Here is a 26580-nt window from a genome sequence, read left to right on the forward strand (position 1 = left end):
TTTAACTTTTAATTCACCTTTGTAAATGTGCATCTGTAAACAGTGGCTGGAGGACAGAAACAGAAAAATCTTCTGACTTCACTCGGACGATACCAGAAACTGACCTTTGCCCCCAGAGGTGAGGTCAGCTGGTGGGTTTCCCGTCTGATTCGGTGGATTTACAGGCCGAGGCACTCAGAAAGTCCACAGGAGCCACATCAACATTCAAATATCTGATTTTATTTAGATTCAAGCAGCAACAACCTGGTGATTACTTATTGACACAGTCAGAATTTTAAGGAGGTTTTGTGCGTCAGTCAGCAGGTGAAGATAAAGGTGTGTATCCGGTAAAGGTGCATCACATGAGATCATAAACAGTAAACCTTATCTTCCGGAGAAGTGATAAATTTTCCACATACAGACAAGCGTGTCGACACTGTTGTGTCTGTCACACACAGACAGTAAATATCACTTTATGTCCATCAGACGTTTAAAAGTCTTAGATTTAAACACGAAGCTTTGTTTAGCAGAGAAACTCTTGTCATAGGTACGTGTCAGTGCGAGGAGCCACTTGAGGCACCGCTGTTAACCATTCAAGGATGAAGAAAGTCCTCACAAAGCCATTTCAATCCTCCAAGAACACAGAGAAAACGTCCCGATTGTCACACGTGGCTTATGAACATTTGGAAAACTGGAAAATATCTGAAACATGCTGAAACTATACGAGAACCCCTAGCAGCTGACCTAGAACCAAGGTTCTAGGTCAGCTGCTAGGGGTTACCTCTGACTGACAATGATGATTTACTAATGAACTGTTAAAACTCACACTAACACTCAGACAAGCTGCAGATCCACTTAAGGACCAGTGCAGCTCTCTGAGGAGTCTCTGCTGGGCCTACAGATCCTTTTAGGAACCTTCTAGAACTGTAACCCAACCAAGGCACCCATGAACTCCTCACTTGAAATACCTGACATCCCCAAAGCTTTTAAACAAATCTATAACATTTAATTAAAACTGCATGTGGAACCTCACGGGATCCTGGGAATCCAGGACAAAAGGTTTGGAAGTGTTTGAAGGAATCCTGGCAGAGGTCAAAATATCCGCCGGAACATTCAAGCTTGGTTTGGTCTCCGAGAGGAGCAGTCACGCCGAGTCCAGTCAGAGGTCTGTCTCCAGTATGACTTCCTCCCAGTAGTCCTTAAAAAATGACACGTTTGCATCGTTCTGACAGAACTGACGTAACCCCGCCCACAGCCCAGGATCCACGTAGGTGTGGCAGACCAGGTAACCTTTAAGACTCGGCAGGAAAGCTTCCAGCTGTGCCAGAAACACGGCGCACACCGATGCCAGACTGCGGCCAAAGATGTTGATGTTGAGGCGCATGGCATTGTGGCGGTAGGGTACGGCGTACGGTGGCGTGCCCAGACTGAGGGCAGCGGGCTTGAACTCGCGGTCTACGATCCACGTTAGGCCTCTGCGCTGCAGTACCTCCAGGTTGGCCTCCACCGGCTTCAAGGGCTCCCAGTCGTTGATGACGGTTTTGCCGGGCAGCAGGTTGGAAACCACGTGCTCGGACAGGACCAGCGTCTCCGCCTGCCGCCAGCTCAGCATGACCGGACCACAGGAGGAATCGGCGCGGAGCAGAAGTTTGGATTGAAGCTCAGTGATGAAGGAGCCCAGGTTGACCACCTCACAGCACAGAGACAAGATGGCCTGCAGGGGGCGACAGAGAGGACAGGGTGAGTCTGTGGTTTACTTACCTGTTCTGGTTCGACTTGTCGCAGTCGCTTGGGAAACAAGTCCAAGTTCAGGCTTGGTCATAACACGCCACCAGACCATTCGTGCTGTGATCCAGTCCATCAGCCAATCACGTGGCATGTGTGCTCTTTATCCCCGTCACGAGTCTGAGGCCAAACTAAGAACCGCACATCTGTAGTTTCCATTCATTGGACGGGGAGGGATCGTTTACAGTCCAGGCTGGAAAAACCAGGTGGACTCTTCAACTGTAAGTGCTCAGAGCACGCTCAGTCTTAGGATGTGTCTGCAACGTCACGGTAACCACGGCAACAAAGGCCACCTCGCACGTAACTAGAAGCCAGCTGTGATCTCTGACCAAACGTCAGTGTGATGACGCTGTGCTGGTCCTGCAGTCCTAGCACGAAGGAGAGTAATTATAAATTAATTAGAGTCGTTATTTGTTTTTTAAAAACCATTTGATTTCTTTCCTATGAATATCGACACATTAGCTTTACTTTTCAACCATGAGGTTCATGAACTGAAAATCTGCGTGCTTCAGGAGGACGCGGCATTTCTGCACAGCAAGGTCAGAATAAAGGGAACGGCTCCGCTCGAACAGACGCATCAGCGTCTGCAGACAGCTGCACGATGTCCCTGTGATGAAGAATTATCATTATCACCAACTTTGGTCACGATCACAAGCCAGTGGACTGTGACACACCTCCTTCGCTATGAGCCTGTACTTGGCAAGCGTCTGCGCTGAAGGATTATCTCCTCGGCTCAGCCTCACAGCAGAGACTTCTGGGTAGTGGCGGCGGACGTAGTTGGTCACATGCCTCTGGAGGGCGCCGGCGATGCCACTGCCCCTCAGATCGGACACCACCCTGCGCCCCTGAAGCACAACTGTCTGACCGCCGTCCACCAGAAGCGCAGACTCCAGCGCCACCTGCAGGGAGATGGAGAATCCAGCTCAGTGTGGACAAAGCAGAGCCGTGAAATGAAAACTGCGGTCTGCTTCCTCGGGGCTCGCCTTCACGCCTCACCACTCTGCCGTTGATCCGGGCGATGAAGACGACGCGTCTGGACTCCTGCAGCCAGCGGTGATAGAAGGCGGCCATGTAGTCGAGCCCGTTGTAGTCCTCAGGCGTGCAGATGTTCAGGACCTGTGGGACAACACAGCGCTCTGTTAGGAACGACGCTCCGAGGCCACCTGGCCGTTCCTGACTCCGCCTCAAAAAGACATCAGAATACAGACAACTTCTAACTGGCGCAGAGAAAACGACGACACACGGGTCCGTGACGCTCAGCACTGATTTTAAGTTTGGCTGTTAAAGCCCTCCGTCGATCACCTCCACAACATCTCCCAGGTTAACCACAGGTCAAAGGTCATCGCTGCTCCCAGCAACCACCCTCGCCTGAAACTAAAGGTGGCCGCTCTGTCTGTCTGTCTGTCCCCACGGAGACCCCGTCCAACAAATAACGCTTTAAATCAGCTCTGACCACGTCGTCCGTCTGAGGCGCTCAGAGTTCATCACTGTGATCGTATTTAACTGCTCAGAGTTGATTCAGGTATCGATTCTAATTTGTGAGTCCTGCAATTCATAACCACGTTTTTTTCTACTGTTTCATGTGTGTCATTTGAGAAATAAACCGGCCTGACAAACCGAGGAAGCAAACCGGAAATGAGGCGATGAAGTTTTTTAGTTAGTCACAGCAGTAAATTATAGGATGTTCAAAGTTATTTAAAGCTGTTCGGCTGGAGCAGCTGGAGTTAGCGTTAGTGACGTGTTTCCAGGGGTCTACCTGCCCGGCACTAAACTACACACAGCAGGGAGTTAAACAACCTCATCGGTGTTCGTTTTGAAAGCTCAGAGGAGCGACGGGCAGTGCCGACTGTGAAAGTCTGACATGATGAACACAGCTGGCTGCAGATGCTTTGCAGATGTTTTAGCAGGTTTCCATCTGCAGCGGCATGCACTCCTTCACCTTTTATTGTTTTATGGGCAAACGCCATAAAGGCGAAGAGAACCGCTCGAGCAGCCGCGGTCAGAGTCGTCCTATCAGCAGCTTCAGCCTGTGCTTTCAAACCGAGTTCACATCTCACACTCTGACCTGTGATCTTTAGAGAGTCATGTGACTATAAATGGAAAACTGTTGGCACCTGTTGGAAGTCCTGCTCCTGGGCCAGGCAGTACACCACATCAGCTGCTTCCCCTCCTGCAGACATCCTGGTCCTGTTTCAGTCCCTGAGGTGGTTCCTGCACGCTTCAGTTTCCAGAACCTCTGAAGCACTTTGCACCTGCAGAGAGCGGTCGAGGGTTCCTCTGTGAAGCTCCTGGAGAGACCAGAGGTCAGAAAGCTGCCTGCTGAGCCAATGCTCAGGGCTGCGTTCAGCATCCACACCCCTGCAGCGTTCAGCTCTCACAGCAATAGTTTCATCTGTCAGATTACCATCGTTTGTGTCTCTGAGTGCTTTAGTGGTAAAACTGATTCAGATTTTCAGAATAAAAGCTTTGTTTCAGCATTAAAACATGTGAAATCCTTTCTGCGGGTGTGTAAAGTTCAAACTGTTCTTCTGCAGAACTTCAGGTGACTGTGAATGCAGCTTCTGAAGCCACGCCCTCTGCCGAGAATTTCACCGGCGGCGGATCCATCAGCATCCAATCAGATGGTGGAGGTGGGAGATTTAAAGAGTTACCTGTAAGAGGAAACCTTCAGAGACCAAACAGTGACACCTGGTGGTGAAGTGTCAGCGCTGCAGTCACGGTGATGGGGCAGGTGTTTAGGAGCAGTGCTCTGGTTCTGGTTGGGTTTACTAGTTTACACATACAGTTGTAAATACTAACAAAAGTGAATAGAAAAACACAAAGGGGAGGAGCCTCATGTTGGATTAGCAAACATGTCAGCACAGAGTGTGCTCGTAATTACAAATGTTCAGGTTTTCTGCTGCTTCAGCCTGAGGCACACATCACATTCGTGCTTCTGCATCCTCTGCTGAGTGGCCTCTGACCTCTGACCTGCTGCTCAGGTTCAACAGGTACTGGTCAGAGTGAATCGAGTTGCTGTGAGATTAACTTTGAGAAAATGCTTCTCATGGCCGTCAGGATGGGCATATGGGTGAAGTGTGGGGTCAGGCCTCTTAGGTCTAAATCATTTGGTTCTCCTCTCAGCGTCTCTACCAAGGAACACCCGAGGCCCCCCCCGAGTCCTCACAGCTGACGATGACACAGAGTCATGTGACGGCTGATAACACGGGAACCGTCAGAGGAGCCGTCATCAGAGCACCTTCAGCAGGAGCCTCAAACCTCCAGAGCCCAGAGGCAGGAGAGCAGGTCCAGGGACACGTGAAACATTTGCAGGCTGCCAATGGAGGCGATCCCTCCATCTTTGTCCAGGATGGGCTCCTGCACCGGACGCACGGTCATTTATCAACTCTTAACCTTCAACAACCTGCTGCAGATTTGAACTCACTGTTCAAACTGGCTAATTCGCTTTAGTGCTGATTTTATCTGTTGTCAAGCTTTGTTTTGCAATTCTAACTTATTTTATATATTTTTATAACTATTGTCCTTTTTATTTTTTCTTTTGTAGGTGACTTTGGGTTTCTGAAAGGCACCCTCAAATAAAATGTATTAGTATTATTATTATCATTATTATTATTATTATTATTATTATTGCTGCTATTACCATTACTATTATAATTACTACTGTAATTACTATTATTATTACTATTAATGACTATAATGACACTAATAATAATATTATTAACATTCCTGTTGGTGGCACTCAGACAGCAGAGGGCTCTGTTTAGTCTGCCTGATTATAAGAAGAGAAGAAGAAGTCGGGCATGCGCAGAGGAGGCTGTGAGCTGCCAGCTGGACTTTGTGTTCCTCTGTGAAGCGACACGAAGGTCCGTGTGTGTGTGTGTGTGTGTGTGTGTGTGTGTGTGTGTGTGTGTGTGTGTGTCTGTGTGAGTGAGAGAGAGAGAGAGAGAGAGAGAGGAGGAGGAGCACTGCTGATGAAGATCCGGAGCGTTTTAACCGGAAACGACGACAGCAGAGCTCCGTGTGTCAGCTGTGAGTATCCTCTGCTGCTGCTCCGGTCCGACCGGGACCGCGCCTGGAGAGTCCTGGAAAGTTTTTGAATGGCACACAAAGAGGAAGAGTGAGAAAAGTACTTGAATACTTTAGTATAGAAGTACTCTGTTACAGTAAAAGTACAGGAGTGTGTTATGAGAAGTCAGAAGTGTCTCTGCAGGTGTGACCTGTGGGAGTCTGCACATGCTCAGTTCGACCCTCTTCTGGGTAGACAGTAGGAGCTTGGACCATCTGTTTTGGAGGTAGGTGAGTTTTCCTTCATCTCTGACTGAGTAATCTAAAGTAATCCCATCCTGGGTGTCCCGCCTTAACCGGGGACCTCATTAGTGAATGAGCCCGGTTGGATGAGCTCTGCTCCACCCTGGCTGTGATGAGCGTGCTCTGGGTTGGAGCGTGTCACCTTTTGTGTTTTTGTGATGTCGTTCGTCTCAAGCTGAGACTTTGCAAAGACTGTATATCAAAGATGGACATGGTTGCTGTGACACTGACCACTGGTTGAAGTCCCGCATTGATTGTTGATGTCATCGGTTGTTTGCAGCCACCAAACGACCAATGAACCCCCCCCTTCTGCTCTCTGATTGGACCAAAATCTCCATGTTTTCTTCAGTCAGACCACAAACTCAGCATTCGAGTTCACTGAGAGATCAGCTGAGCTCATTATCTCAGAGTCGCCCTCTTCTGGACATCAGGGAGAGTGCAGCTCACAAGCACAGTTCTAACATCCGTCCATGGACTCTGTTGGTTCTGTTACCGTATGAACGTCAGCTCTAATCAACCCGAGTTTATGTGAGAGACAGAAAAGTTGATGCAGTTAATTAACCTTTTGTGTCATGTTGGACCTCAGTCTGCAGGAGGAACCTCCTCGTGGTTACTTTGGGTGCTTGCAGGCTGCCGTAGCGGGCTGTAAACATGTTGTAAAGTTTTAACCTGAGGGTCTGTAGGGATCACCTCACTGCTGGACTGCAGCTTGCGTCCATCTTTTACATACAGTCTAACAGGAAGACCTTTGCTAAACCAAAATTGTGACAACAGGTGATGGTCCAGGTGTGGCGGGTGCAGCTGAGGCTGTCTCGGTGGACTGTCTCCCTCTGAAGCACGACCTGGATTCACGTGTGAGACTTTTTTTTGATCGGCTCTTGTGACTTCAGGTAAATCGGAGGATTGGAGGCGGTCTCAGTCTGCAGGTTCCTCGCTGTCGTGTTTGGAAGCTAACAGACGTCGGACAGGTCTGGTTTGTTTGCAGAGAAACACGTTTGGCAGCCTATCAGGTTTCAGCTCAGGTGTGTGCATTTGGGTGTGTGCCTACCAGGATGTCCTCCTCAGAGCTGCTTTACCTGCTCTCCACACACATACACACACACACACACACACACACCTGCTTTGTCTGTTTGTCAGCTGCTGCTGGGTCATGTGACCCACACAGATGCCTTCTGCACACTGCTGCAGCGTCTCAGGCTTTCAGAACATTGAACATTGGTAAATGGTAAATGGCCTGTATTTATATAGCGCTTTACAACATTGGTGTCGTATTCAGGAACTTGAGCTGAAGATCCTCAGCTGTGACCTCTGACCTCTGCTCTGCTTTCCCACACAGTGTCCGCCTCTTGCTCCTCCTCCTCCCCACACTCTGTCTGGTACTGATCCAGGTGTGTACCTGTGTCTGCAGGTGATGGATGCAGAGAGCGGGGAGCTGTTTCTCGGCGCCATGGCATCCGGGAGCTGGCAGCTCGACGGTCCGTTCTCCTCCTCAGAGCTCATCCAGGCCGGCTCAGAGAAACCCCCGCAGGACTGGGCGGTGGACCCCGAGTGTGTGAGTGCCTGTGATCACATGACCACTCAGAGAGGAAGTGTTTATCTGAAACTTTGAAGCGGCGGCGAGTTTTTCCATGTCTGACGTGGCCTCGCTATTTGTGACTGTGTAAAATATGACCTTCATCAGACTCTCAACGACAGCGAGTCTGAGGACGTCCTCCACGCCGTCGATCCAAACGAGGTGTTTCCCAGCGGGCCGCCGGCTGACCCGTCATCAGAGAGCGACAGCGGGATCTCCGAGGACCCGCCGTCGAGAGTCCCGTCACCACGGTGACAGTAGCGGGCACCCAGCTGGCGCCAACGACAGTCTACCAGCTGGTTTATGACATCAGCGGGCTTGGCGGTGCTAAGACTGGAGCTGGACAGGAGAACATCATCTCCATCGAACTCGGTGAGGCCACGCTTTGTTTCTGCTGTTCAGGATTCAACGAATCAGGCGACATTCAGCGGCAGCAGCTAGCTTCGTGCTCGCGTCGACTGAACTTAAAGAAGTTTGTTTAATTAAAGCATCAGCAGATGATTCATGCTGAGAATCAGCTGAAGTCCAACTTTAATGTAGTACCAGGTGGCTCCATCAGGTGTGTGTGAGTATTACCAGGAGTTATAGCATATATTTTCAGATGGCCCCGCCCCTCCTTGAGCCTGGTTCTGCTGGAGGTTACTTCCTGTTAAAGTGGAGTTTTTCCTTCCCACTGTCGCCAAAGTGTTTGCATGTTTGTCTCTATGTTTGGAGGGTCTTTACAATATAAAGCGCCTTGAGGTGACTGCTGTTGTGATTTGGTGCTACATGAACAAAGTTAATTGAATTTAATTACAAATTCATTCTGATGTGAAACTGCGAGCTGGTTTTGCCCACGGGTGAAACACTGCCCCCTGCTGGTGAACGTCATGGTTAGTTTGGAACGATGATGATTTTAAATCATTGTTTAATATTTTTAGGTGGCGTTCATGGCACAAGACTAAAGCTTTCAGCTTCCTGTTAAATGACCTGGCGTGAAGCCAAAAACTATGACTCCACCCATTTTAAAAAAAAAAAAATCGACAGTGTGATGTAAGCGTGGCAGAAACAGGAAGGAGTGGCGTTGTTAATGGTGGCGTGCTGTCTCTGCAGATCAGTGGAGCTCTCAGCTGCTGCTGTCGGACTCGTGTGTCGTGAGCGAGCTGCCTGTGGTTTCGGCGCCGCGGCCTGCTGTTCCTCCTCCCAGCCTTGACGACGACCTGGTGAGCCTCTGCTTCTTTTTTTTTTGTCCTTCTTCAGGCTCCGCCCTAAGGACTCTCTCTTCTTCTTGTGTTGCAGCTGTGCCTGGATCTTCAGCTGACCGAGGAGGAGCAGAAGCTGCTGACCCAGGAGGGCGTGTCGCTGCCCAGCAACCTCCCCCTCACCAAGGTCAGGCGCACAGACGCTCTCAGGCCGCAGCGTTTCTGTCTCAGGTGCACGCTGCTGACTTTGAACTGAACTTTATTCACAGGCTGAGGAGCGAATCCTGAAGAAGGTCCGGAGGAAGATCCGCAACAAGCAGTCGGCTCAGGACAGCCGGCGGCGGAGGAAGGAGTACATTGACGGGCTGGAGAGCAGGTAACGGGCCAGCTGACCGCCGCCACGTCTGCTAACAGAGACTCCGTTTCCAGACGTGTTGTGAGGTTTTTCCAGCGAGTCGATAGTCCGTCCCCCCGCTTTCGTTTATCAGCTCTCACTTTTAATTTGAACTTCCCTCCATCCTCCAGGGGTCGTGACCCCGCTGCCCTTCAGCCATCTCCAGTGTCGTAGTCCGGGTCACGAGGGTTAACACTGAGGGCGGCGTTGTCACATGTTCACCTCCAGATTGGCTGCTATGAGCAGGAGAAGGTCGGGCTCGCTCTGTGTCAGTCAGAGCGGCTCAGGTGTGTTTTTGTTGTGGGTTCAGACTAACAAGGGAGTCACACCTGTGTGTTAAATCGATGCCATAGGTGCGTCGTGACCACAAACCCCGCCCCACATCGCGTTTCCTCCTGCGACTTCTTCAGCTCAGAGAAACCTCAGCGCCCCCTGCTGTATTGGTGATGAAACCGCAGCGCAACAGAAACAGCGGCTTCTGTCAGTCACGCCTGTACAGCGAGCGGCGCCGCCGGGTTACAGAAGTTAAATTGTCATTAATGAGGACGGCGCTAAACGTGTTTTTAAAGCTTTCAGCCTCACAGGCAGAGTTACGTCTGTGTGAGCAGTGATCTAACTAATCTTTACATGTATGGCTTCATGTCCTGTTTAAAGTCCTCACGTTTACACCTGTGTGTGTGTGTGTGTGTGTGTGTGTGTGTGTGTGTGCGCGCGCTGACAGGGCGGCGGCGTGCTCGATGCAGAACAAAGAGCTGCAGCGGACGGTGGAGCAGCTGGAGAAACGTAACAAGTATGAACACGCATTACTGATTATTGATCGTTAGGAGATTGCATAAAAGGTCACAGAGAGGTCACTTCCTGTGACATAAACACAGGGAACGATGTCGAGCTCACACTCTGTAGGTTTTATTGTAATCTTACACAGTTTGGTGACATGACAGTTTATTTATGAGCTTTTCCAGGACAGTTGATCAAGTGACCCTCACTCCTGAATCCTGACTCAGCGGGCAGGATGAAGGAGGAAAGTTGGGATTAATTGTTGGTGTGTTGAGGAATACCACAGACATGTTATTCCAGACACTTCTGTCACAAACGGGATCAGAAACGTCCACATTAGTGAGACCTCCCTGTGGTTCTGACTCCCACCAGCAGGAGGCACTGCGCTCTTACTTTAAATGTAAACCTCGGACAGCACAGTCACGAGGACCTGAGTCTGTCTGAAACAGATTTACTTTTTAGTTTCTTTTTGAATTTCCTGCTGAGTTTGCTGCTTGCTGATTGGTTCACCTGCTCAGGTAAGCCCTAACCAGCCCCTGTGTTCCTGCTCCTCAGGTCTCTGCTGGCTCAGCTGCAGCAGCTTCAGTCTCTCATCAAGCAGACGGTCAGTAAAGGAGCCCAGACCAGCACCTGCCTACTGGTACGACCACCTTAAACCCATTAAGGTGGAATGAAGTTTGTTTTAGTTCTGCTCCCACACACACACACGCACACGCACACACACACACACACACACACACTCTGACCCTGCTCCTCGTGTGTGTCCTCAGATCATCCTCGTCTCTCTCGGTCTGATCATCCTGCCGAGCTTCAGCCCGTTCAGCCGCCACCGTGCAGACGATGACTACAGACCCACAGGAGGTCGGTCCCTCATGACATCACTTCCTGTTTGAGCATCTGTGATGGCAGCACAGGGTTTAGATGGAGGCTTTTGGGGAAGCTGAGAGTTTGTAGGATCGAACCTCTTAAATAAAAATAGTTCTTCAGGCGCTCGAGCGCGGCTGATGCTTCCTGACGTTCGCCGTGTAAATATGGCGGCGCAGGTAAAGACGTCTGGTTTACAGAAAGATGCGTTTCAAATCCTGGTGTCGTTGGTGTGGAAGGAATGTCGCCTGAGAGACTGGAAAATGAATCTTAGGAATAACTTTGGTGGCATTTTCTCCTTGGCACTTCGAGCCGAACCTCTGAACTCATGATTTATTTTCATCTTTCCAGTGATTTCCAGAAACATCCTGACAGATCCGTCGTCCTCCCAGCCGACCTCAGACGACGCCTACGGTGCGACGTCCCTGCAGTCTGAGCCCCCCGCTCTCAGCCAATCAGAACCTCCAGAGGGAACGTCGAATCTCCCAGAACCAACAGAAAACCACGAACACGCAGCCGCCGACGGTACGGAGGGGAGCCGGTCGGGAAACGACTCGGCGGTTGTTGCCAAGCAGATGGAACCCGGCGGCCTCAGCCAGAAGTCGACGGTCCGAGGAGGACGGCGCAATCAGGCAAAACCGGGACACGCCGATGAGATGTAGAAACCGGACTTCCTGTTTTAAAGGATGTAAAAACCCGACCTGCCCGATCGATCAGCTGATCGGTGCTGATTTATGGTGGTGGATTTCAAATGATCAAAAACACCAGACGGTATTTTTCACACCGAAACAAACCCTGTTAGCGTGCGCCAGATCTACAGACATCTAGCACGAAGGTGAAGGTTCAGACTCGCCGTGGCTTTTCACTGTCGCCTGTTAGCATGCTAAGTCACGAGTACGCCAAAAGTCTTTGTTTGTTTAATAAATAAAAGGTTTTCTTCAAAAATACTTTGTGTGCGATGTAAGCAAACGTTACTCGTTTGAGTTGCAGCATCGCTCACACACCACGTAAACGCAGCGTGTGGAGGTTAGTGGCGTGGTGTGGTGTGGCGACCGCTTTTCTTTTTCTTTCTGGGATGAAAAATGAATCTGTTGTGACGTCTGGAGTGATTATTGCCAAGTTTGATTAATGTTTTTATATTGTAGCGTGTCCTGATCATAAAGGAGCTAAATCATCTACAAACTGCCGCGAGGAGCTCGCGCACCTTTGTGACACGTGGTGACATCATCATTTCAGACTTTGGCCACGCTGAATGTGCAGAGCGCCCCCTGAAGTGAAACGTGTGTAAATGTCTTTCTGGGTGAATTAAACTGTTTTTGCTGATCTCAGTTTCTTGGATTGATTCGTTTGATTTGCTGCGTCTGAACTTTGACCTTTAAATGCTGTCAGACTTCACGGACCTGCCGGTTCCTGCAGGCCGAGCAGAGGAACTCGTTTCCATTTCACCTCCGTACCTCCCAGCTTCGTTTCAAGATCTGCTTCATTAAAGGGAAACTGAGCGTGTGCAGCAGCGCAGCGAGGCCGACTGGTCTGACTGGAGCTGCCAGCTGTTATTTTTTTTTGGAATGAATAAAAAAATAAAGTGACGTTTCCGTGCTGATGTTTGGAATCATTCAGACACTGCTGCACTTCACACATGAACCACCAGAGGGCGTCCCAGACCAAAGGCAGTGAGTCTGCAGCTTTGATCTGATTGGTCGTCTCATGAAACACTAAAAATAAATCGATGTTTATAAAATCAGGTTTTACATTCGTAAATCTTGCAGGTCACCCGTCACATCTTTGATACGTTTTTACTTTTTGATTTATTATATCATGAAAACACATTTTTAGATTAATATTTATAGGTTTCTTATAATTAAGTTTTTATTATTTTTATGATGCGTTTTGATATCTTTTCCAGTTGTGTCTTCATAATTATTACTTTAACAATTTGTGTTTTTATTTGTTCTGATTTTTATGATTTGAAATTATTTTTGTCAGTTCCTTATTTTAATATTTTTTCTATTTCTGAGTTTTTTTTCCTTTTTAATCATTTATGAAGTTATTTTTATTGTTACTGTTTATTATTATTTATAGGTGCTGTGCTGTTGGCCGTGGGTGTCGGCTGCTGGTGAGTCCGAGCTGATCGGGTTGAACCTGCGGCTCTAATCTGCTGTTGTTGTTTTGGGCGGATTGTCCCTTTAATGATGGGGTCGGGGATAATCTGCAGATGAGCCGCCGCCTCTCACTGTGACCCAGTTTGTGATCTGCACTGGAACTGAAACTGACTCCAGATCAGAGCCGAGCCTGGAAACATCTGTAGGATTAACCAGATGCAGATCAGAGACGAGGACTTCAGAGCAGCTGCAGACTCGTGAGGACGTGGCGTCTGCGGTTCTTGGCATGAGTTCAGAGTCGATGAGGATGTCGGGACAGTCTGATGCGCGTTTCATCACAGTTTTGGTCGATGCTAACAGTCCAAGCACGAGCTGCAGTTCATGCGACGGCCACAGGAGGGCACTAATTAAAGCTCCTGTAATGGAGCACAGTAAAGACAGTCGGTCGTGTTGGTTCGGTGAGCAGGGACGGAGAAAGAGTCTGCGTTTTATCATCATTCTGATTAAAGTTTGTTTCCCTACATTTGAGTCGTTTGGTTTCTCGGTCGATGACACGCTCGCTGTGAGCTGATGGCGCTCACCTCCATCCATAAATCACCAGCAGTTTCTTCATTTTTTGAAGCTCTCAGGTATTTGTCAGTACTTTAGAGATCACCTTCCTCCTCTCTTCCCCGCTTGTGTCCACAGGCTGAGGTCCGTTACCTTCGCCAGTGTCTGTGTGACACGTTTCACCCTCGTGGATTATCTCTGTGAACACGCCATAATCTACATCATGCTGTGGATTGTCCCGTTAATGATGGGGTCGGGCCTGCAGGAACCAGGCCCAGCTTCAGCTTCAGGTCTCGGTCTGTTCAGCCCAAAAGGAGGAGACTGTCCTTGCGTGTCGGAGGCAGCGGAGCCTCTGCTGGACACCAGAGGAACTGCAGGTTCGAGCGTTACTGCCCACCCTGTGACGTCAGCGCTTTCAGCAGCTGTCACTCTCGGCCACTCCCGCTGTCCGCCGGAGGGGGGCGCTGCCGAGCTGCCGATAAGCCGCTGAGCCAGCGGGGAGACGGGGGGGAGGAGGAGGAGGAGTAACCGGACACCCAAGCACGGAGCGGCTGCTGGCCGGTCATAGTGCAGCGGAGCCCGGCGGCAACCACAGCAGCGGGTCGCTGTGCGCAGTGAGACCGAGCAGCAGAGCCGAGGAGCGGCGGTTTGACTGCTTTAACGGCGCTCCGAGCCTCCATCGAGCGGATAACGGAGTTCCCGTGAAAGTGGGAGAAGTGTCGCGATCAGCCGCCGGACACCGGCAGCATGAAGAGGAGCAGCTCCGGGAAACGGGTGAGTGATACCGGGACAGAGGGCGACCCCCGGGGCTCTCTCCGTTAAAGCGGAGCTCGAAGAACAAAAACCCGAGGATTAGTTTTATTCTGAAGGCTGAGAGCCGCAGGCTGCCCAAGAACCCACGTCCGGTTTTCACAATAAAGGCCTCACTCTGCTGATGCTTGAAAAGTGCCAAAAGGCCAACAAACAGACGGAGAAGTGATGTTTTTAACAGTGACCCGGTCTGTGAGGGTCTGTGAGGTCCAGCCCGGTCCTGGAGGCTTTAAAGTGACCTGAATGTGGTGTGATGGTTAATCTGCTCAGCAGCTCCAGTTTCAGTTACAGCCTTTAATGGACTTGCATAACAACCATCTGACCCCAAATCGGCTGAACTCAGAATGAAAGCAGTTAGAGGCGGGCTCTGTCGGTGCTACACACACCTGTCTGTTCACACAGGTGAGGGTGAGGATGAAGAAACAGAGAAACAGACGACATAAAGGACAAAAAGTAAAATAAATCAGCGTCTCCCAGTCTGTACAATAAAAAACAGAGTAGAAACAGTAATAGAAGCATGAATAGAAACACGAGTAGAGTATTATAAATAAAGACTAAAAATACAAACTGAGGAGATGAGGTTGATTTAGGCTGAGCTTCTGAAGCCGTGCTGACAGGTTTCCCTGCTGCTCACCTGCTCTGACAGCTTCCTGTTTCCTGTCGCAGGGCGCGTCTGAGTCGGCGCCACAGAACGCGCCGCCTGATAAGGTGGGCTGGATCAGGAAGTTCTGCGGCAAAGGGATCTTCAGAGAGATCTGGAAGAACCGCTTTGTGGTTCTGAGAGGAGACCAGCTGTTCATCTGTGAGAAGGAGGTGAGTCAGAGAGCGTGGGGCCTACAGGTGATCAACAGTTAACACTCACTCAATCAGTCAATCAATCAATCAATCAGTGGACATGATCAGAGGTAGAAGGTCTCTGATCCTCACAGCGTGATCACCTGTAACCAGCAGCCAGGTGACACCTTACCTGTGATGTCATTAAGAAAGTTAACGAGGAACAGATTTAAAGTGACTGTGCAGCTTTTTCATGAAACTGTTACAGGACCTTACAGGAGAACTGACATGTTAAACCTGTTAACCACGAGACATCAGAGTACTCCAAAGTACCTCAGAGTACTCCAAAGTACCTCTGTGTACATGCATTGAGAGTATTGTGTGTAGTATTTTTAGCCTTCCTCCAAATTCTGCAGTTCAGTTTGCAAACAGAAAGATTCTCCTCGAGTTTCATCAGCCGACATTCTGCAGGAGTCGAGTTTCAGTCCGAGCTACAGATACGCAGACCGCTCCGGTTTCACTGCTGCAGCACAGCAAAGGCGTCCTTACAGAACCCTTATCACACAGGGAACGTCTTCATAGAACCCTTATCACACAGGGAACGTCTTCATAGAACCCTTATCACACAGGGAACGTCTTCATAGAACCCTTATCACACACAGAGCCTAGTTTCCCTCCTAAATCTTTCTCTCTGTGAAAAAGTTTTTTTAACACGTTCTCTCGGGTTCTGGGTGTGGTACCTGTGTGCAGCGGTGCAGTAACGGACACTGTGGTTAGCTCGTTCGGTGGTCAGTGAGTTAATAGCTTTGTTCCAACACATGAAGCAGGGCTGTTTCCTGACCTCGTCAGCTCATCTTCCGCTTTTTCAGATTCAAAGATTTTAAATGGTTGTAAAATCTGTTTTGTGTTGTGTTGTTTCACCTCTCTGTGTGAGACGGGGCTGGAAATATCTTTTTGCTCCGTGCATGAATTAATGTGTGTGTGTGTGTGTGTGTGTGTGTGTGTGTGTGTGTGTGTGTGTGTGTGTGGGTGGGTGGGTGGGTGGGTGAGGGACATTGTGAAATGAGGCGGCCTCTGGTTTGTGTTTGTGATGATGCGTTCACATCAGTCTCTGTGGTGCGTTCAGGTTCCTCAGCTCCATTTCTTCAGTTCCTCTTTTCACCCGTCACTCGTTTGGCAGCATCAGTGTGAAATTACACATCGAAGCTTCCTGAAAACTGTCTCACCACCAAATTAGGATGTGTCTGTGTGCGCGGCGTCTCTGCTGTGGGTCGACAGACTCTCTTCTGCTTCTGTGGCTCTAAGTTCAGCGTGTGTGAAGCTTCAACATGTCAGCAGCTTGACTTCCTGTCCTACCAGGAATAGAAACCCAGTGTGACACCAGGGAAACCACACACACTGAAATACACTCTGAAACCACACACACACAGGTTTGTAATCCTGTCTCTGTGGGGACTGAACCACGTGTGGGCACATCGTCGTTTTCGTCTCTCAGAGTTGGCAGCGTAGTTTAGGACAATAAAGTTTTAGTGAAAGCGTCGTTCCCGCTCTTTTATGGGTTTATTTGTTTTTTTAATCGATTATTTGTCGTCAGCTTGTTGGTATTTTTGACCCACAGCAGAAATAAACTGAGAGTTGTGTAATTGGTGCCAGAGGAGGAGGAGTTACGTAACAAGTGTCGCATCCATCATAATCAATCACTTCCTGTCTGCTGTTACAGCAAAAAACCATCAACAGCACAAGAATCACCTGCAGCCTCCGCCTCAACGTTCCTGTGAAAACTGACTCAAATATAACTGGCAGGTGCAGCAGCCAATCAGAATGAAGCAGGCTTTCTGTTGTCTGTAAAGAGAATCACATCTGTGTGTGTGTGTGTTAAGCTGCTGTAATCCTCAGGCAGCATCTGTGTTACACACATCTGTCTGCATGTGTGTGATCAGGTAAACAGCTGATCAGCCGTCCTGAGTCTCAAGTTTCTGGTGTCGCGGTCAGACAGACTCCTCCTCCTCGTCCTCCTTGTTGGACTGCAGCTGGCAGTCCTGGTTCGGTTCTGGAGGTTTGCTCGGACCGGACCCTCCTGCAGGTGTAGGACAGCGGTGGTTTGCTCTGACAGAGCGTGCGTGGTTTTGGTTTCAGTCACTGAAACATCGGACCTCATTCACGAGCGCAATCCCGATGACCCCGTGACCTCAGAGCACCGCCAGGGGCGGGGCTACACTGTGAATGATAAGTCACTTCTATATGACTGACTTGTTTGGTTTCAAAGCCAAGTGAGCATGCTCAGATCCATGGTGCCTGAGCTGGTGGCCTCGTGCTGCACGCTTAAATCCAGCGTTCCAGGTTCCATTCCCACCCGAGACCCTGTGCTGCTCTCTCGCCCTGCTTCCTGTCTTCTCCTCACCCAACTACATCTCCCATAATCCCTCGGTGCACCACCCCCTGACCCCCGATCTAGCAGACACCCTCCACCCTCATCACCATGAGAAGAGGCCTGCTGGGTGGAGGAGGGGCTGCTTAGGAGGATTTTTGTTGGTTTCTACAGCAACCCCCTCCTCCCTGAACTCACCTCCCCACCATGCATCCCCACCTCTCCACCCCCGTAACATTGCAAAGAGGAAGAGGAAGCTTGATGTGTGTTATAAATAAGTGTTTGTGTGTGTGTGTGTGTGTGCGTGGGGGGGGGGGTCCTGCCTCCCAGGAAGTCTCACTTTAATGCCGGTTAATAATGGATGCTGTTTCCATGGAGATTGATGAGCTGACGTGACATGAGAAACCTTCAGTTAGCACATGCTAACACGCTGAGAGCTGCTGTGATCAGCTGATAGCAGAGGGTCAGTGCTGCTCACATCCAAACACCTGCTTTAAAACACAAGGCAACGACCAATCAGCTTCCACGCTTCAGAGCACCTCACAGTGGCGTTAGCATCAACATCTGTCCCTCAGACTGAAAGATGAGCTCCAGATGTTCAGCTGATGTCAGACTACAACTCCCATCAGGCTCAGTGAGTGTGAGTGTGCAGGTGATGCAGCAGATACAGGAGAAGGCTTTCACTGAGTACCATTCAGGGTATCCACCTGGATGTGGGTGTGGCCTAACAGCCTGTCACTGGAGAATAAAGACATGTTGTTTTGGTCATGTGACAGAGACACATTGGCCCTCGTCTACTGTGTGCATGGAATGTGCATACAGCCACACCCCCTTTCTCAGTGGCGATGATGTAAGAGAGAAGCCGCCAAGGCCAGAGAGACGCAGGACGTCCGTCTGGAGTGTCTGAGGTCAGGTCACCACGAGACCGTGTTTAACATCAGTAAAAAATGACGCCCGGGCCGAGGTCACGTGAGCGATGATGTCCACCAATCACAGAAATAATTATGATGACGGATAAGGTCACCTCAGGTGGCACAGACAACATTAGGAATCCTGCAGTTTCATTAAAAGGTTAAAGGTCAAAGCGCGTCCATTCAGAGTTTAGTAGTAATAAAGACATTAGTGACCTTTGTCAGGAGCTTGTACACATAATAAATAAAAAAATAATGATACGAATAATGAGGTGATACTGATTAATCAGGAGGATGAAGGTTCGTACTCATGCACAGATTTACACTGTTAGCAGATGAGGCCAGGTGAGGTCAGGACACCTGACTCACCTGTCCAATGACCTTTGTTACCTGCTGTAACGACCTGTGCCTTAGCTGTTCCAAGGCAACAGCCGCAACTTATCAGCAGCCCTGAAAAAGGCTTCCAGATGTCTGTCTGTATTACCTGTCTGTATGAGTTACCTGTAATACCTGTGCGTCTGCAGGTGAAGGAGCTGGGTCGAGCTGATGAGGTGTTGGACCTGTCGGACTACGAGCGCTGCGAGGAACTCCGGAAGAACAAGAGCCGCAGCAAGAAGAACCACAGCAAGTTCAGACTGCAGCGCTGCAGCTCGCCAGGAAACACGGTACACCTGACACACCTGCACACACCGTGCTGTTGCCAGCTCACTGTCAGGTCGGCCTCACCTGTCTGCTCTCAGCCTGCTGTCCCAAACTACCAAAAGCCACCACACCTGATCCCTCGTTATTATCATCCACCTCCAGCTTATCCGAGGGAACACCAAGGCGTTCCCAGGCCAGCTGAGAGATGTCATGTCTCCAGCCCCCTGGCTCTGCCCCCGGGGCCTCCATCTGTATCATTAGTATTATCATCATTATTATTATTATTATTATTATTATTGTTGTTGTTGTTGTTGTTATTATTCGCAAACAGCCAATGGGATGAGGAGGAGTCTTTCTAAAAGCTGGAATCAGGTCACAGAAACATATTTTCAGAACATCAAGGCTCTCCTTTTTCCCGGTGATAAGCGTCAGTAAGCTCCTCCCACATGTTGGTGGTGTCACGAGAATCCTGCGGCCTGAGATTCATCTGTATTTGAGTCGCCTGTCGTGTCCACGTCCACTTCCCATGGTGTTTGGAGTGACCGCCATAAAAAGCTGCAGCAGGCGAGTGTGAAGCTAATGAAAGCTGCGTCCATGTTGGACATGCTGGTCCCATCAGAGTCCAGAAGGAGCGTGAGCAGGGGAGGACTCGCTGTGATTAACACCATCCACGCCTCACTTGTCCCATAAAGAGCAGCAGCAGCGGTGCTCAGCACAGAGGCAGAGCTCTGATTCATCAAACCTCCTGTAACCTGAGGTCATTGATTATTCATGTTCCCAGGCGGCTCGTGTGTCGCCCGGTCTGCACATGTGCAGAAGCTCAGAGTGAATCTGAATGAAACCTCCGTCTGAACTGTGGAGGAAAGCAGGTGGAGCTGTTATTGACCCGACTCAGCAGCAGCTGTCAGCGAGCACAGGTGGAGCTCCAGCTCCACGAAGCCTCGATAGCAGCGCGCACACACACACACACACACACCAGATGTTCACAGATATCCAGAATGCCCTTGGGGAAAGGGGGAGGGTGGGATAAAGTGTCCTGCAGACTGGGTGGCAGATTCTATTACACACACATACTTGTCTTTGGGTACTTGTGAGGACCATCACTGACATGTGTTACCTGAACGGGACCAGGTCTTGACCCCCGAAAACCCTCCGAAGTTGAAATATGCCAGAACCTCTGCTGCAGGTTTCCTGGTGATGTCATATACAGGACAAATTCTTGGAGGGGTGGAGACCTGATATCAAGGTCCGCCTCCTACACCGCCAAAGTCTCTGTGTGGTCGAGCCACGGCCTCTTATTCACACAACACATTCTGTATTACTGGAGGGTTATTTTATTTATACATCTTATTACTAACTAACATTTTTCTTAAACTTCACACAGATATTTTATTTTTAAGCATTTTAAGTTTACTTTTCTATTGATACAAATATAGGAAATGGTTTTTCTTCATTTATGTTTCATTTATGTGGATTTTTCCATCTATATGTATGTATTTTATATATTTTTTGTAATTTTTGTTAAGATATGCGGGCGATCTTTATCTTCAAGCTCGGGTCTTCTAACAGATGCCTGGGAGCTTGAGGGTCCTGCGCTCTTCTCTGAGGTCTTACAATAAAGTTTAAACTCCAGGCGTGCATGAAAAAAAGTTTTATGAGCTTTAGCAGAGTTAAATGTTAGCAGGAAATTAGCTAACTGGTTTACAACTAAAGAGGGTGTTTCATGTTCTGAGTGAAAGATCTCTAAATATACCGCTCTGCAATGACTGTGGGCGTTATCAAAATTAATTTCAGAGCTGTTTGGAGGGTCGTGAAGTTGGCCTAGATGACATGATGATGTGCTAGCTGGTGGCTACAGAGCTATAATAAGGCTAATATGAACACATTAGCACAGGAAGATGGAGGACAAGAGTCAAACTGTTCTCACTATGAAACCAGTGCTGTCATATTGCAGAAAGAAGAAGCCAAAGACGGAGCAGACTTCAGCCCGGAAAACATCTGAGATGATTCATTAATCGTGAATCGGGTGATTTGGATTACTCACTGTGAAAACGTCCTGATCTTGACCTTTATGTCCACTCTGAGAGGGGTTCTTTTCTAAAGAATAAATATGTTTTGTGACTGTTTCCCTTTTTTCCGTTACTTTATGCAACCTAGAAAAACCCCGCTCTAAGCATGTTTATGTTCAGAAGTCACACAGTGCATGTCAAGACTTTTATTGTGAAAGGAAGAATCAGGAATATTGCACCTTTCTATCCGTGTGCAGAAACAAACAGCTTCTGTGTGCAGTTTGGGTAACGACAGGATAAACAAAAAGTTTTTTTGACAGAAGGGTTGAAACGATAGCTCCATTTTATTTATTTTACTGCGTTCTAGTGCAGTAGAATCTCTTTCTGTGGTTATTGGTGACATCGCAGCTCTGCGTCACATGATATCCTCCATGTTGGTTTGAAGTGTGACAGTGAGGACTCTACAGGTCTTTGCACTAATAGTGGTCCCCACATCGACAGCCAAACATGTATACACACACACGCACACACTCAGCAAGTGTCACCCACAGAGGCTTCGTAAACCAGCTGGAGGGGTACGGGGGCGGGGTCCTCATGTGTGATGTCAGCAGTTCGGTGCTCACAGTAAAGAAGCTGGCTCTTCTGTTATAACGTACAGACGTCTGTGTGAGACCTGCTCTGAATAATAAACACAGGTACTTTCAGCTGGTGGTAAAATCATTTCTGCGTCTGTGGCGTCTCCATTAAAAGCTCTAAAAGCCTGAAAAACTGTCCTGAACCAAATATTAAAACATTAAAAATACAAACCGCTGATAAACACAAAATCATCAGAAGACCGTAGTGGACCTTCATCTTCGTGCTTTGGCGGCGTCCGATGGTCACCGCTGTGGCGTGAGTGTGGACTAACTCTGTTGTGTCTCTGCTCTGTTGCAGGTTCCCAACCTCGTCTTCCTCGCCGTCAGTCCAGAGGAGAAAGAATCCTGGATCAATGTCCTGAATGCCGCCATCACCAGAGCCAAGAACAGCGTTCTGGACGAGGTGTGACCTTTGATTATCTAAACAGGAAGTAAACAGGAAGCCCTGCTGTGTTTGGTCAGTTAGATTGGGCCCGCCTTTGTTTGTCACCAGCCTGAAGGAGCAGATTTGGCCGTTGGACAGATTGTAGTTTTTCCCAGGTTTAAAGATGGAAGAAGTTTGAATCAGGTGAGGACGTCTGGGACAGTTTCACCTTTGAGCTGTAATTTGAGCTCTAAATTAAACTGAATCGAGGTTTTTGTTTCAGAGTGTGTCTTTGGTACAAACTGGGTCATTTTTCACGGGAGGTTTGATGGACGTGCAGAACTGTCCGTGGCCATCGTTCGTCGAACATGTCAGTGAAGCTAAAATCAGACAGATTCTCAGGCAGCTTCTGAACATGTTTCTGTGGTTTGATTCTTTTATAAAGGAAGTAGACATGATGAAAGCAGAAGTTACTGAACCTGAACATGCGTGTTTCATGTGACTGGGCTGCTTCCCCCACTCACTTCCTGTTACACGCCTGAGCGGCGTCTGATTTTAATGCAGGTCTGACTCTCGATGTTGACGTTTCCTGCGACTTTTCTATTTTAATGTGTTTATTCGGGAGCAGCGCATGTGCCAGAGCAGCTGTCTGCCTTTTCCACCGCTCGATACTCACGTCGATACTCACGTCGATACTGCGATCAATAGTCTTTCACAGCGTGTTCCAGGCTGAACTAGTGGCACATGCATGTCCTATTGATGATGTGCTGTTTTCCATCCAAACTCTGGAGATCACGATATGTGGTGGCCACGCCTTAGATTGGGTGTTAAAGTAGTAAAAATAATGACTCAGACTCTGGTGAGGAATCCATCCAATCACCAGGTAGAAACACGCCTCAGAAGCATAAACAGTCTGACTGTCAGCAGGACGTCCGATCCTGGTCTCGTGCTGGCTAATGCTAAGTTACCTACATGGAAGCGTTCACGGCTCTGTCCATCAGTCTGTCTGTGAGAGCACCGATGATGATGACTGCAGTTTGTTTAACTGCTTCAGGTGTCTTTATGTGATTGATAAAAGAAAATTAAATGAATGAGAGGTAAAACTTGAGGGGGTAGGGACTAAGAGGTGTATACTTCTGCCTACTCCTCTTCAAACAAAAGAATGGAGTGATATTTTCTGATGATTGTGAATGCACATGTTTGAAATAAAAATGAACTGAACTGAATTGTGTGTCTGGAGGAGCTCCCACAGTGATTGGTGGCCACGTGCCTTCTTCTTCCTCGTTTGTTTTTAGGTGACGGTCGAAGACTCGCAGCTGTCTCATCTGACTCGAGATCGAGTGAAGATCCCTCACAACCGCCGACTGCCAACCAGAGGTCACCTGCTGGCTGTGGTCAGTATCCTCCTCTTCCTCTGGGACTTTATTCTTCAGCAAACCTCAAACTTCTGAGGTGAATGATGAGGCAGGTTACAGGTTAGCAGCTGGCACATCCTGTTTGACACTTTTTACAGTGGGCTGTTTGCCTTTTAATGATTTATTTTGGGATTTGTCGGTGGGGTTTTCACAGTTTTATTCAGATTTTGGGGCAGTTATGAGCCGCTTTGAATAGTTGGAAAGTTTTTCCACAGTTTTTCATGGTTTCTCAGCAGTTTGTAGATGCCCTTTGGTGCTACTGTTTTTCTTTGTTTTAATAGAAGCATTGAACAGTTTTTATTTTGGGGTTTTCTTTGGCACAAATCATTTTTCCTCTGCTTTGCACCCAAACTTTTGTTCCGACCTGTCAGGAATGTGCAGACCGACTGTGGGACTCTTCGTTCTGGTGGTCAGAGCGGCCGCAGAAAGCTTTTTTCCGTCAGATTCTGTGTGTCTTTGTTGATTTTCCTCCTCTGTCTGTCTATTAGGCCTCCACCTCCTCCTCGGATGGGATGCTGACTCTGGACCTGATCCAGGAAGAGGATGCTGCAAACGCTCAAGGAGCCGGCTTGGAAAATTCTGCATCCCACCTCAGTCCGGACTGTGCCAGGTCCAAAACAGATGGCTCGGTCTCAGCTCGGACCGCCGAGGCTGCTGGGAAATCTCATAGCCTTCCCCGTGAGGTGACGGTGGTGTCGGAGACCCCCCAGCCAGAAAAACACCTCACGACGGCAGAGAAAAACCGCTGCGCCTCCATGGATGAGATCCTGAGCCACTCCGAGATTAGAGCCGATAAGAGTAAAACGGCAGCGGGGAGTCGTTCATCTGCCTCCGCACCAACCACCGCGATGGCGCCCGTCAATCAGCTGCAGGAGCTCATCAGCCAGAAGTTAGAGAAGACAGAGCGGCTGCTCAAGGAAGTGCGGGGCGACGCCGAGGGTGAGCGGGGAAAGGTGAAGTGGGGGAAGGAGTCGACCGAGGCAGAAAGACTCCTGAAGGAGGCGAAGGCGGCCTGGAGCCAGGCGCAGGAGGTTCTGGAGGAGGTGAAGGAGCTCAGGGCGTTGTACCGACAACTGGACTCCACCTCCCCTATCACCTCTTCTAAAAGCTCCAGACTAAACCCAGACCGCAAGAGCCTGATGTGAGCCGGCCGGTACGACTCAGCCCGGCCTGGGTGAACGGTTCTGTCCGATGGACTTCAGATGAAGATGGACGAACCACTTTGAAACTCTTTAAATTCAGGTTTTAGCTGCTTCCAGGACTCGATACCGCAGTACACGAGGCATAGATCCCTCACAGACTAACCTACAGGTCCCCTCAAACCTCCAAAACTTAACAGGAAGTGTTCCTCAGAAGGTTCCTGATTCTGGTTGGTCAGCTCGTCGCTGCCTTCGATTAACCTGAGTAGTTTCTCAGTTCAGGTTCCTTTAAAGGAAACTTACCTGACGTCAGCATCAGAGAGACCGGAAATGTGCCAAGACAAGTGTTTGGAGACGAGGAAACTGTGGATCCCGATCTCATTCTGGTCCACGGCCTTACCTGTGGATCCTTTATGCTCTGCTTCCACGGACAAACCTTCAGTTTGGGACTTAAAAACTGAAAATCAATCAGTCAACGGTATGAATGCAGGGTGTTTACTGTGGAGGTCAGAGTTGGAGGAGGACTCTGAGAGTGACGGTACGAACTTGTCTTCCTGCTGATGATTGATTTCCTCCCACAGAAGCCGCTCAGCTTCATGTACCAACTTTTCTGGACTTCCATCAGAACCAGTTAATGCCACTAGTTTTGTTCTTTGCTGACTGCAGAGGAAGTCGGAGCGATGTGGTGGAAAAAAGCAGTTCGTGCAGTTGTTATGAAGGAATTTAAAGTCGGTATGTGAAGTTTTGTTTTTGGGTCCATTTCAGCCGTCACCCACCTGAGACCAGAACCAGAACCAGGTTCATCAGAACAGCTTATTTTCACACGTTGTTAGAAAAGTTCACCCAGAATAATCCAACCGGTCATCGTCTTAGCTACCGTCACAGAAGCCGGCGAGGATGAACCGATCTACGCTGCGACCGGCTTCTGCTTCCCGAGTCGTCCTCCTCGGACTCTTCTTCTTCTCTGAATGTCGCCACCTTCAGTCTTAGCTGGAAACTCAGGTGTAAAAGTTCGTCAGGAACTGGACCAACTGTCCAATCAGAGCTCCTGAGGTCCGTACTATGAAGCAGGTTCAACACTCCAAGATACCTTTAACAGCCATAGCATGACCTTGAATCACGCGAGTGTCTCCATGGAAACGACCCGTCACACTCATGGAGAGTTTCTTCGCGGTGCAGACCTGTGAGCGTGCTCAGACGGTTTACCAGAAACTGTTTTTGTTTGGGGTTTTCCGATTCCACGATAACAATTAGCGAGTTTCCTCGGAGCAAAAGTTTATTTTTTTATCAGATTTGTATTGAGCTGGAAGATGATCGAAGTTCAATGGGAGCAATAAATAACAAACAGGTAGTTTTATTTTTGTGTCTCACATTCAGCACATCCGTCAGAGGTGGGTGTGAGAATCAGTTTCTGATTGATTGTGATTGATTTTATTGATCTGTATGTCCCTGTTTCCTCTGATCTTCCTGTGTTTTTTTGATCATTTTATACTTGCACTTCTCCTCGCCAGCTGCTGTAGCCTTAAACCCAGAGGGGATGATGGGAGATGTAGTCCTGAAGGGATGTGAAGCAGGTGGTGATGCTGTGAGTCCTGATCAGTTCATGTGCTAAAATAAAACCTGCAAATTCAACCTGGACCTGTGCCGTCTGTTTAATCTGCTAATGAGGAGTGTGTGTGTGTGTGTGTGTTTGTTCCTGTTTTGATTCAATGTGGGGCCTCACAAATTGGTTTGTAATAACTAAACATTAAAATTCATCACACTGGAGGTGCTCGGGTTAAGTTTATTCTGTGGAATGTTAGATTCAGATTAGATTTAAGGTTTAGATAAAGTAAATTTATCTAAACCTTCCTCCCACCGTCCAAAGACATGCAGTTTGAGGGGATAGGTTAATTGGATAATCCAAATTGTCACTAGGTGTGAATGTGAGCGTGAATGGTTGTCTGTCCCTGTGTGTTGGCCCTGCGACAGACTGGCGACCTGTCCAGGGTGTACCCCGCCTCT

General features: G+C 48.8%; 3 protein-coding genes across 4 annotated transcripts; 2 read left to right on the forward strand and 1 right to left on the reverse strand.

Moving 5' to 3' along the window:
* Positions 1 to 794: 794 nt before the first annotated feature.
* Positions 795 to 15077, reverse strand: nat16l (N-acetyltransferase 16, like). 2 transcript variants are annotated; one of them, XM_025911838.1, is made up of 4 exons: positions 14954 to 15077; positions 2761 to 2880; positions 2439 to 2663; positions 795 to 1693 (listed from the first exon to the last, which is right to left on the reverse strand). In XM_025911838.1, exons 2-4 carry the CDS (start codon positions 2833 to 2835, stop codon positions 1139 to 1141), a joined length of 855 nt encoding a protein of 284 aa, XP_025767623.1. In that variant the 5' UTR covers positions 2836 to 2880; positions 14954 to 15077; the 3' UTR covers positions 795 to 1138. The 2 variants fall into 2 exon arrangements, with proteins under 2 accessions (XP_025767623.1, XP_013121065.1); XM_013265611.3 differs by lacking the exon at positions 14954 to 15077 and adding an exon at positions 3879 to 5312.
* creb3l4 (cAMP responsive element binding protein 3-like 4) lies at positions 6847 to 12192 on the forward strand. The gene is given in 11 exon segments (XM_025911837.1): positions 6847 to 6926; positions 7481 to 7624; positions 7754 to 7882; positions 7885 to 8017; positions 8738 to 8847; positions 8924 to 9013; positions 9096 to 9202; positions 9942 to 10010; positions 10553 to 10637; positions 10768 to 10858; positions 11213 to 12192. Coding segments are annotated over 10 exon segments (1266 nt in total). The 5' UTR covers positions 6847 to 6926; positions 7481 to 7483; the 3' UTR covers positions 11524 to 12192.
* plekho1b (pleckstrin homology domain containing, family O member 1b) lies at positions 12901 to 26214 on the forward strand. The gene is made up of 6 exons (XM_003457592.5): positions 12901 to 14283; positions 14986 to 15132; positions 18897 to 19037; positions 21957 to 22061; positions 23318 to 23416; positions 23926 to 26214. Exons 1-6 carry the CDS (start codon positions 14257 to 14259, stop codon positions 24580 to 24582), a joined length of 1176 nt encoding a protein of 391 aa, XP_003457640.1. The 5' UTR covers positions 12901 to 14256; the 3' UTR covers positions 24583 to 26214.
* Positions 26215 to 26580: the final 366 nt, after the last annotated feature.

Source organism: Oreochromis niloticus, linkage group LG11 (genome assembly GCF_001858045.2).
Source record: "Oreochromis niloticus isolate F11D_XX linkage group LG11, O_niloticus_UMD_NMBU, whole genome shotgun sequence".
NCBI classification, from domain to species: domain Eukaryota; kingdom Metazoa; phylum Chordata; class Actinopteri; order Cichliformes; family Cichlidae; genus Oreochromis; species Oreochromis niloticus.